At 38.5% G+C, this 12,458-nt stretch overlaps 1 protein-coding gene across 1 annotated transcript in view; it reads left to right on the forward strand.

Moving 5' to 3' along the window:
- GPC6 (glypican 6) overlaps positions 1 to 12,458 on the forward strand; it is a 726,722-nt gene that overhangs the window by 655,436 nt on the left and 58,828 nt on the right. Inside the window, exon 7 of the mRNA XM_077781485.1 lies at positions 3,004 to 3,033. Within this exon, the coding sequence (XP_077637611.1) occupies positions 3,004 to 3,033 (30 nt within the window). The remainder of the gene's footprint in view (positions 1 to 3,003; positions 3,034 to 12,458) is intronic.

A 12,458-nucleotide genomic window follows, 5' to 3' on the forward strand; every position in this document is an offset into this window, starting at 1 on the left:
ACTCAGAGAACCAGTCCTGCACTGCTCAGAGCAGAGACCTGGATCTTAATGTAGAATTGGCTAAGGTGAAGGGAAAGGTCACCAAAGCCTTCAGGTTTCAATCACACTTTGTCAAATCTAAAGGCTGAGAACAGCTGAAATGGGAGGAAGAACATAAAAAGGAAGGGGTTGGAAGCACAGCTCAGCTTGGATTAATCTGATTATATAAGAACAGTTCAAGCATTTTTGTAATGAAAAAGGAAGGTTTAAGATACATTACATATTGACATAAGAATACTTATGAACACATTAATATCATTTTAAAAATACTAACTTGAAAAATACTGAACAGCACACTGAAAGAAACAGAGATGTGTCCTATGCTGCAAGCCTTTAAAGGCTGAAACTGTTGAAAGTTGCCAATGCAGATCATTCTTCATGACTTCTAGACTTTGAAAGGGGAACTTATCTCCATGTGATTTAAGCAGTCTTTTGCATGTATTATTTCAGGAAAAAACCAAGGAGTTTAGTATTACTGTTGTAAATTTTTTAAATGTTCAAATCAAATTCCTATTTTCTGGTCTTGCTGATGGTATATAAAATAATTACTCTTAATGGTCTCTTAATCATGAGTGTTGGTATCAAATCCATCTTCAAATGGCAGTGATGAATGTGTTTTCTCCCTCTGGGCTGGGACCAACCATCTCTCAGTTCAGAGATGGCTGCTGATCTCAGTGGAGCTAGGAGAGGTAGTTTATGTGGATTAGAGCAGACGGCCTTATTTCAGAGCTGTAATCCCTTAGCAGCTCTTGGGAAAGGTCACTGCCTGCACCTTACACCATCTTGGGTAATTTTATCCAGAAGGATATAAATGCTACACTGCTGCCTCACAGAAACACCATTTAATCTGTGTTAGAACCTCAGCTTTCCATGTGCTGAATCATTCCCTGAATGACATATCTCTGCCTTCATTAAATAGAGCCAGAGCTTGGAGGACCAGCTTCGTTTGGATACTCCTAACCCTTGCATAGTTAACAGTGTAACATGCACAGCAGTTTTCTTTTCTACACAGTGAACATTTTCTGTTGTTTACTTCATATAAATACACTGCCATATTAGTATTTCATTGGTATTTTCCAACACTTAAAGACCATTTTGATTATTATGGATATAAGAAACAAGTCTTTTCTTACTATTCAGAAGACTGTTCAGTGTTATATTAATGCTTTTAGAAGTCTGTTCTGGAGTTTGTATTCATGGAACACTGACTTTAAACTGTCACCACAAAGTCCAGACATACAGTTGCAAAAACCTCAAAAGAAGTAACAAACCATTCTACTTTTATCTGTCATTCATAGCAGAAGAAAACAAGTTTAGAAAATATTTCCTCTGCATCTCAATGTTATACAAACATGCAGCATATCTGAACCAAATTCTGTTTTAGTCCTGCTCATATCCCCACTTATAAGCTTTATCAGTTATGTTGCACAAAGCAGACCTCATAAGAAGCCTATGCTGAAATCAGCAGGTACTGAACCCATCTGAGAAAGTTCTCCTTCATCCTTGCCTGAGTTTATGCAATTAATCCTGCTATTCCATTTCAAAAGGAGGGAAAGTGATTTCTCTGTGTTATTGTCATAGTAACAAGTAAGTAACATGTAACAAGTAAGGTTTAACAAATAAGAAGTAGATCAAAATTCTAAGAAAAGTAGAAAAATTTAAATATCCCCTAAAAGCTGTGGTATATGTGGTTTTAAAGCATTTGATATATTTAGGAAGTTATGTAGGGCTTGAGAGACTTGTCTAAGCATAGATGAAAGCACCATCTGAGACATCCTAGAGTATCTGAAATACAGGACCAGCAGAGGACTCAAGGAAACCAGTACACTTCTGGAGCAGCAGAGGGGAGCTGGCTTGAATATGCTGCAGAAGCTCAAGCAATTCAAGGCTCAGACAATTCAACTATATCTTCACAGCACTTGGCCTAAAAGGCCCTTTCTGAAGTAAATGGGGAGAGACACACATCTTTGGAGAGTGATTCACCCCATCTGTCAAAGATCTCTTTCAAAGACTACGAAATAAACAACTCAGTTGGAATATCCACATGTAGATAGACAAGACTGAAATGTCTTGGAGTATTTAAGTCATCTAACTGAGCTGGAAGATAGAACAGTAATTTGAGATTCTTGCGCTCCCCTGAACTGGTATCTGAAGTCTGGATAAACCACTCTAGAGGATGTTCACTATGAGGCATCCAAGTGGGAGACCAGAACTGAGCCCCAGCTGCGCTCTCCAGGTTATACCTTGTGAAATTCAGCTACATAAATATAGTCACCTAATGATCTTTGAGTTGTCTGTGCTCTTCAAGATGTCCAAAGGTGAAAGCAAGGTTACAGGAGACCTGGTGGGAAGTTAAATTGAATATCTTAGAGGTGCTAAATTGACTTGCTCTGCCTACATTTCGACCACTGTATTTCACCTTATACTGACTGTAACAATAGCAAAAATGAGGACTTTTCTGATTCAATATGGAAATGCATAGTGAAGATATCTAAAACCAGATACCTTGACTTGAGTCCAGATGACTGTCATTTTTATTCTTAGCAGATAGAAATAAAGGCCTTCGTTCAGTTATCTAAGCATGGGTTTAGGCAACTGATTTGAGATCACATATTTCTAAAGCACAATTCATCACCTCTTAAAGTATGTATTTGAACAGCTCAGAGAAATCTTTCCTTATCCCTCTACTACAAAGTGCCAAAAAGTGACAATCTTAGTCCAGGCACCTAGCAGGTACACCTGAAGATCAGTAAATTTTAAAAATTATCAAAGATTAAATCATTTTAACTACTGAACACACCTGCTTCTGTAGAGCATGATATAAAGTTTCTCATTTAAAATCAACTGCTTATAAAGACTCGTTATCTTCTCTGTGGTTGCCTGTTTGGTATAACCTGTGGTTTATTTTGTTTTGTTTTGTTTTGTTCTTCTGTTCCCTGAATCTGTTTCCCTCTTGCTTCCCAGAGGACTATCTGGAGGACAATGCAACATGGTGTAAGCTTTGGTATTCTTATTCTTCACTTCATTCCCATTTGTCTTTGTACACTAATGGACAAAACATATGTTTAAGTTTCATCTTTACCATCTTTACTGTGTGTGTCTGTCTTGTAGGCTAAAATACTATCGGTTCTTTCTGTAATTTTTCATTCTAATTTCATTTTGCCAAGTGCCCAGGGCTGCTGCTGCCTTCCAGTATTTTTCTCTCACCTCAAGGATGATGCCTCAAAAGGAGCTATGTATTCCTCCAGTGAACTAAAACCTGGTGTAAGCATCCCCATAGTTTCAAACCCCACAAGGGCATGTAAAGCAGTGCAGACACTGCAGTAGCATTCAGCTCTGAGTCCTGTGCCTGGAGCAATGGAAATGAGTTCACAGGCTTTCCTGGGCTCTCTCCCTGGAAATGCTCCTGTCTTGCAGCCCAATCTCCTTATGCTTTACAGCTTCATAAGTTTTTGTGGCTGTTAGAAGTCCCTGGTTCCAGACAGAAATGCCTTCTTCAGTAGAGCTCATTCACACCACCCAAGGAGAAGGCACAAATTTGCATTTAGCATGGACTTAATAGTCTAGCTTCTTAGCAGGACTAATTAGTCCACAGAGAGCACCATGCTGATATAGCCATGCTGCTTCCTGTGTTTGAGCTGCCCTAAGTACCTCTGTATCCACCACATCACTGTACAGCAGTGACAATCTTAATTCAGATGGAATTTCTCCCAAGAATATACAGCAGCCTGACCTGGCTAGATGTGTAGAAAATAATTCCACATTTTCTTTCAGGAGGACATGGAAGTTTTCTTGATTTTTCACCAGGGAGCTGATGCACTATTAAACATATGATACATAATGCACATGCATACAATGGAGACAGGCAACTGAGAAATTGGCCATGACATTCATGGGTGATTTGCATTCACACACAGTGCAGTGGCTGCATAGATTAGTGGATGAGCATGCACCCCATCTGAGAAAGAACACCTTTTATGCTCTTTACCCCAGGGAGGGGAATATAATGTGTAACACTTTGTGGGAAAATGTTCTTTTAGAATCCCTCCTGATTTTCTTAAAGTAAAAGTCTCAATTTCCATGAGGAAAATACCCTAAACTACCCTTTTTAGGAATAAATTCTGATGTACTTTTAGTCTGTTTTTTACTTTTTTATTCCACTGTGCTATGTTTTTTGTTACAGAGAAAAAATGTGATGGTAACCTAACAAACCAGTTGTGAGCAGCTTTTTCACACTGCTCCAAAACTACATGAAATAGAAAATATTATTAAAAAATATATAATCTACTTCACATTTTAACTATAAAAGACTAAAAGTAAAAGGTTTGTAGACAAGTCAGACATTGATCTGAATTGGCCAGGGAATCCTCCAGGGCATTCCTAAAAGTGAAATCTTCATTTCAGCTTTGTGAGACTCCATTTGGTCCACAGTCTTGAACTGTTAAATATATGCCATTATAGCAAAATTTTCCTGGGATAGGATATTTAGCCTCAAGATTTCTCCCTCAAGAGACATTAGAATAAAATCCAGAAGATATAAGTCTTAGGGGGTTTAAAGTCCTGAGATTAATTTTCCAAGTATCTTCTGCATACTGAGGCCATAGGATACTATGGCCTCAGTATGCAGAAGATACTTGGAAAATTAATCTCAGGACACAAACAATGGGCCTGTAAAATGCATTATAACTCTGGAGTTTTGGGTCACACTCTTAAGGCTGAAAATGACAGGCTTGCACAAGTGTTTTAGAAGCCTACTGGCTTCCAACAGGTTACTACCCCAAAACCTTTAGACACTGTAGTGTTGGATTTGATAACCCTGTGTGGTGTTAATCAGAAGATGATTCCTGACTTGTACAGCTCCTCCAGTTTTACGTTTTACATGTTTAGACAGAGTCCTGTTTCTTATTAGCTGTTTGAATGCAATATGAAAAATTAACAAATATGTTTTACCACTTCATTGTGGTCATTTGGCATTAGATTTAGGCTTTGATTGGTTCTTCAAAAAAAGTGTTGGCTTAGTATCAAGTTTCATTTAGTCTCAATTTCTGTCCCCAGCAATATCTAAGTTTAAATCTGTGCGATCATTTTTTCCCTCATGGTTAATACCAGTTCCAGGTGGCAAAGGTGAATGAATGATGGCAGCTGTCAGAACCCTCCTGGGAGACCTGACAGAGTCCTGTTTTTAAAAATGGTGATATTATTCCATCCCCCAGGTGAATGGCTGTGCACGCTGCTGTATCCGACGCATTGCATTCCAAACGTGCGTGAGGTGCTTGCTAAGACAGAGCTTTGTTGCAGCGGTTGCTTCAGTCTTCAGGTGGAATGGGTCTGCCTGCTGCTCAGACCCATGGGCAAGGAAAGGCCATCTCCCAGTAGTGACAGGAGCCACAGATGTCTATACTAATTAGTTGTCAAAGAAATTGCACAAATCTTGACTGCCATGAAGTTTCTGCCTTGCCTGAAGAGTGATGTCCTGTGGAACATGGTGCCTTCTTGATCATCTTCTAAAATTGTCTTTTTAGTACTAGTTGAACTTCCTTTACCTGATGGGTGTGAAGACCCATTGAGAGTCATCATCTCATTTTCAGGAAAGTCATAGGGGTGTGAATGGTACTATGGATCACCTGCAGATAGAATCCACTCCTATCACCAGACTTTCAGCAAAGAGTAAGATGAAGAAATGATACAGTAATGGGTCCTCACTTGGTGTACACTGAAAAATTATGTGATTAATGAACTTGGCTGTTAGGGCAAAGAAAAGTAAAATATCTAGGCTAAAGTTTGCACATCTGTGCCCTATCAAACCAGATAAACATGAAGCGGGATTTATTTGTTCTACCTTTTCATGTTTCTAGTGTTGCAATCGAAGTCTGAGCTATCACTTAATTCCTTTACTAGTAGATGGGGAGAGCATGCTTAAAATACTTATTTAGAGAAGGTAAGAATCTCAATTACCCCCTTCTCCCCACTGAGGATGAATAGAATCTGGATGATTAATTCAGAGATCCAGTTTGTAGATGTCTAAATGTAATCATAATTCTTGGGGTTGGAGCTAGGTTTTATGAATCAGATGTGCACAGAGATTTTGGTCTATAAGATATATTGATATATAGTTCTTATCATACTGCTAATCATACTCATTGCCATGGTATTGTCAGGTACCTAGAAGGATAGCTAGACTCAAACAAAAATTGTTACTTTGAAGGCTGCACAACTTCTATTCAATAGAAATTTCACCTTGTAAATCTGAATTAAAATCTGCTTCCTTCCATTTGATGTTTTAGCATCTACTCAATAAAGACTAGGGTTTTTTCCAATATATAGAAAGTTTATATTACCAGCCTCTGGAAGATTAATCTGAGCAGGAAATACATTCACATTGCTCTTTCAGCTGGAAGACAGATCACATTTCATTTCACGTGTTTGTGCATGAATATGTGCAAAAGGAAAAGTCAATTCTTAATTTCTTGTTCATGATAAAGAAAGACAGTAACTACATATACATCTTCTGCATTTAGTGTTTCGATATCATATTAGGAAAAAAAACATGTTTTAAAAATTAGTGGCAGGGCTTGTGTCCCCACTTGCAGTGCATAAACCATGCTCATTTAGATGCTTCCAAGTAATATGACACTTACAGCAACAACTGCCTGCCTCTCTGGAAGGTGTTACACTGTGAAGAATTCTTGCATTGTTAAGATGAGTGCAGCCAACCAGTTCTAAATTTTCATTAAAAATGGATTTATGATATATCGTCTGTTCATCTACCACTAGAGAATTAGAGGGTCCTTTTTTGTGCAAGTGACAACAGAACATAAAATGTCTTCCCACAACAAAGCCAAGTGTAGATGTCAAGAGGGAAATTAAAACTTTGTCAATTTCTAAATTAGTTGCAAATAGCAAATCTCCCTCTCCAAAGAAAAATATGTTTTATGCTTTGCTGGCAATTAGTTTTCTCCAGCCTTTCTAGTTTATTTTATTTCGTTAGACTCAGCACATGGGTATATTGTGAACTCATAACAGGAGTGTGCAGTGCTGGAGTCCACTTAGAACAAATATTAAGTTACAGCAGCCTAAAACTGGTTTCCCAAACTGAACATCTCATATGTTTTCCTTTGATTGTAATCAAAAATGAAAATGCCACTTTATGGACTTTTATGTGCATTATAGTGGCTAAAGTAAAATACAAGGAATAAGAAGGTTTATCTTCATTACGAGCGGTGACCCTTTTGTGACCCTTCTTTAGTCAAAACCAAACATTTTACATTAGGAAAGATTTCCCGTATTTTTTTTTCTGCTCCTATCATCCTTCAGTATTTTCATATCAATGTATCAATCTAGATTGTTGGGATAGCAATACAGAATTCTTCTATGATGCAGAGCTGCTTGTAAACAGTAAATCTTGAGTGGATAGTTACAGATGTTTGAGGAGAAAGCCAAGATTATTAATAATACTGGGGAAGGGAAAATCATAGATTTATCACAACAAATTGTATCCATCATTAACAGAGGGCAAGCCTAAGACTGTGCATCTCTGAGCAAACCCAAGAGCATTTTCTGGATCCTAGGTCTGGGTGTAGACCCTAGCAACCTCACAGGTCCACAGGAGGGCAAAATGAGTAGCTAGCAATTATCAATTCAGATATGTAGTCAGCATGCAAAATGGGAGAATACCTGCAAGACACTTCAACAGATCCCATTCTGGACTCTGCCAAGTACTGAGGTACAAGTAACAGAGAACTCCACCTACAGGATGAGTATTACAGACTCCTTGCACAGCTGGTTAAGAAAACAGGCCTTTTCAGAGGGTATTCCCAGTCTAATGCAGATATCTGCCAGAGATTGCATGAATAGTTCTGTGGAAGTGTTCCTTCATCAGCTATGAAGAACTTCAGGCTTGACAAGATATTTATGTTTGAGAGGGCTAAAGCTGAGTTAATCTAACTCCTTCTGAGCAGTCAATACCTGACTTCTACCCAAACAGGCTTACCAAAGTGAAAGTGAGTAAGACTATTAGAATTAAGGGCTTAGATGTAATCAACTGGGGACTGAGTAGAAGCTCACAATTTCACCATGTTCCAGTGGCTTTGTGATCTGGTGGCAGCAATCATAAATTACCATCATGTACATGTCTTTCTGGTGTTCTTGGGTCTTGCTTCTTCTGTAATTAATGTATGTCATGTAAATGTCATTTCTGGTACAAAAAAAAAATGGAATTCGCTCCATCTGATTCGGGGTCTCTAATACAGGTGCTCTGTGGAGCTGGGTTTGTTAACCTTTGTTAATGGTAGCAGTGGAGAGCAAGTCAAGGGGTCAGTAACAGACAGAAATCTTTGTCTGAAATACAAGTATGATAAGTGACATGCTCTGAACTATCTAGGCGTCTGCAAAGAGCTAAGAGATGGAAGAACTTCTGTGCTTTACAGAAGTTCTTCCATCTTCTGGATGCTCTAGAGTACTCCAACATGGCATTAAATTCATTTGTATCTTTATTGAATGAGAGAGCGAGGAGCTACTCATAAGATCTTAAATTACAACAAAATGAGACAACTGGCAACTTGAATAACTGTCTAGATGCCACTGACTAAGAGGTCACAGCCTTTCCAGGGAGAGACTCCACATGAGGATCTCAGGTATGGTGCAGGACCTATTTGACATCCGTTCTGGAAGAGAGGGAAGGTTTCCAAAGCAGTAAATATCTGTCTGCAGGCAGATGAACCTCACAGATGGTGATCTGTGGTGGGTTCTTAGACACCCATCTGACATGTCAACACCACATTAATAGATTTAAATTCAGGAAAGACTAATGCACTGCCATATCCTGATGGACAGCTGACATCATTTGTGTGGGAGCAAACCATAATGCTGATACTCAACCAGCTCTTAACAGTCCCTGGGATAATTGCCTTTGCTTTAAAGTGCTGAGACTTTTCCTTTCCCATTATATTTGGACAGCAGAAATACTATGTAGGAAACCAAATGAAAACAGACCAGTTGTTTTTCTCAAACATTCAAGGCCATAAAAATATCCAGTACATAATAATAACTGTGTTACCTAAGTAACTGCTAGAGAAAGAAAAGTAAAAAGCTAATTGCTTAAAGTGCATTGTGTTTTTAATATAACATACCTACAGTGGTTCTATATTAAAGTGTGATATATATGGAGAAATAACAGGAATTTGAGTAATGTATTTTTTCTGCTGAAAAAAGCATCAGTCATTTAGAGGAATAAAATCACTGCATAATAAATGAACCTGTGAGAAACTTCCTTTTCTGTGACCTCACATTGAATGCTAATGCGCTTTAAAAATCAGAGAACATTTATAATATTATAAATAATTTTTACATTAAAAAATCAGGGGACATTTATAATATTAGAAATAATTTTTTCATTAAAATCCTTTTAACTCTTATTCCTTCATTCAGACAAAATCCAGTTGACCAGATGGGGGTACCTAACCCCAGAGCCAGACAGATGATGTATCCTTTGGTGTCAGCTGAGAGAAATAGGCACTTTCAGGGCACAGTTGAGCTGAGCTACTTTAAAAATCTTTGTTTGATTAAGTAGCACTTGCACTCTTCAGTTCCTGCTTCTCACCATTGTCTGCAGAAGAGTTTGTAGCTCAGACACTGACATCATGTGAGATGAATTTAATTCACAGATTCTTCTTTCTGGAGCTCATGGTCTGGATAGACTAGGAAATTACTATCATACATCTTGATGGTATTTCTACTTGATTTGGTTTGGCAACAGGGAGTCACACTATGCTCAGCATTGAACACCTTAATGGGCTCTCTCTTTCAGACCTTTGCTTCTGAAGTCAAAGATTCAGGACTCCCAATCACTGCTCATTGTCTCTGCATGTTTTTCTAGCCATTCACTTGCACTATGGGAATGGAGTGATTCAGAAAAACAAATCAGCTGTTCCTGTAAAGCGTGATATTCCTAATACCAAGTGAAGAAAATCTGAATTGTAACCTGTTTGCCTCACAAGAGAAAGAGAACGTTTGCATCGTCTTCCCCTTTTTATGCTCAGGCAATTAAGATTACACCTCCAAGTGCAGAGCAGTAGATATGGAATACTGTCCAGGGTGCAAGACTCCCAGAGACTGGGAATATCCTCCTCTTTGTCAATTACAGAGCATTTTCCCATGTAGTGGTGGGACTGGAAAACCATGACTGTTTTTAACTGCAACCCATGTCTCCCAGATTATAATCCTTAAAAAGTGGAAAAGAAAAGAGGACAGCACCTGTCTCAATCCCATCCAGATTCCTATTCTCAATCCAGCTTTAGTTCTCCTAGGTAAAGGCCTTCATTATTAAATGGAAAATGGATAACTCAGCTCTTTTCTGTCTGCAGAGAGAGGCCTAGATTCATCATACTTTTATCAAGTCACCCCTGGCTTGATAAAAATCAATGTGACAAAACCAGATCCCTTAAAAATCTCTTTTATCATGAAATCATCCAGATATAGACATATAGGGGAAAGATGGATTGGAGAAAAAGTACTGCCTGTAAAACATGTAGCTCACTTGGGAATGTGACTAGCTGAAAATTGACTTGGTAATGTTCTGGGACAAAACCCCTGGAATTCTCAAGCTAGTTGTGGAAGTACTTTTAAGAAATCCTATTTTCCACAGGTTGTAATGTTGATTTATTTTTGTGGTAAAATGTGAAATAATATGGCTGACAAACATGGTTTCAGAAATCTAGAAAATAGTTAGTGATATATAGGGACATATTCTTCAATGTCATTTGTTCCTTAATGTGTCCCCATGGCAAAGGAACCATAATCACTTCAAGGCCGCTCATTCCCATGCTATAACACTCTCTCTGCTCTCAGCCATTCGCTTCATCAGAGAGAAAACCGAGATTAGAAGGACATCATTGTAAAAGGAAGATCTGAGAAAGATATTTATGTCTTATAACCACCCAAAATTTAACTCTGGCCTCCTAGACCTGAGTGACCAAAGCCAGACTCTCACTATAGGATATGAGCCATACACTCTAGAGGTACTCAGTGGATGCTAAGGACACAAGCCAGTTGCTGAACTTTGCATCCAGAAAAGAGCCCACACACACCCTGGAAGCTCTCTAACAAAGAGCAAGTGAACTTATCAGGTTTTCAGGAGGGGCTCTGATGCTGCATGGTGATCACACAACTGAATTTACATGCACACCTCAATATTTTTTTCCCCATTTGAAACATTAGAGTGTCTGATGCTTATAACTTGTGAATTTGTTTTGCACTTATCCAGGTAGCCATTTCCTACAGGAACTGGGAATATTTTGTCCTTTTCCACTATTAGCAGCGACACATATTAATAGTGTCACTACTATTAGTTGTGACACATAACAGAACTAACATTAAGGTTCTCTTTAGGATTTATTGCACTTCTGAATGCAATATTATCTGATTTTTGAGACCTTGCCCCTCTAGGTGTTGGCTTACTGAAGCCTTTTCTAACAAAGAAAGTAATACACTATGATCCAGACCAATGACTAATTTCCAGCAAGGAGTCCAAGACTCAGATTTCATTTGTACAATTCACCACTTAATTTTAATTGATTAAATTGCATAGTTGGGGAAAAAGAGCAATGATAAGAATATACCTGTTAATTCTTGCTGCAGTGGTGGAAGTTGCCATAGTAACTTATCAGGATAAGTTAATCAAGCTTTGCCTGTTATCAGAAACAGATGGAGCAAAGACTCCAAACTATGGATCTTAGGCAGGTATTAAAAGTCAGATTGATGTTCAGCTAGAAGTAAATAGGGCAAGGGTACAAGGGTCTGTCAGATAGAAATTTTAGGTATAATGTTAGTATAAAAGGATTACAGAGGAAAATGGGGTTATGAGGCACAGCAAGAAATGTTTTAAATTCCTATTCATAGTATTCAAATATTTTCCTGGTTCAGAAAGTATGTTTATTTAAATAAGGTTCTGATATTCCCCATGGTTTGCTCCATCCCATATATGACTACTGTCATATTTACTTAGTCACAATTATTTGTCTTCTCCATTCAGTCTTCAAGGGGAGAGCCCAGCAAAAAAAATCATATTATCCTAGTTGTCTTTCATATGCCATCATATATAACCTGAAGGAACCTGCCTGGTTTTTTTTTACAGTACCAGTCTATGCCTGGGGGGTCATTTGTGAAGGAGACCAGCAATATGATTTTCATAGGCCAGTGTGGGCAAAGTAAACTTGTTTCATGGACTGTGACAACAGAGAAAGGTGCTACATTTTCCATGAAGAGTGCACTGGAGAGAGGAGGGGGACACCAGGGAGAAGCCTATTTCTCCCTGTGTGAACGTGCAGGATGAGAGGTTCAAGATGGCCAGGAGTTTTAGTTCTGGGAACTGGCTGTATGCTCAGGTACAGGTTCAGGGAACACTAAAACTCTTGAGACCTTTG

This window comes from Lonchura striata, chromosome 2, assembly GCF_046129695.1.
Source record: "Lonchura striata isolate bLonStr1 chromosome 2, bLonStr1.mat, whole genome shotgun sequence".
NCBI classification, from domain to species: Eukaryota; Metazoa; Chordata; class Aves; order Passeriformes; family Estrildidae; genus Lonchura; species Lonchura striata.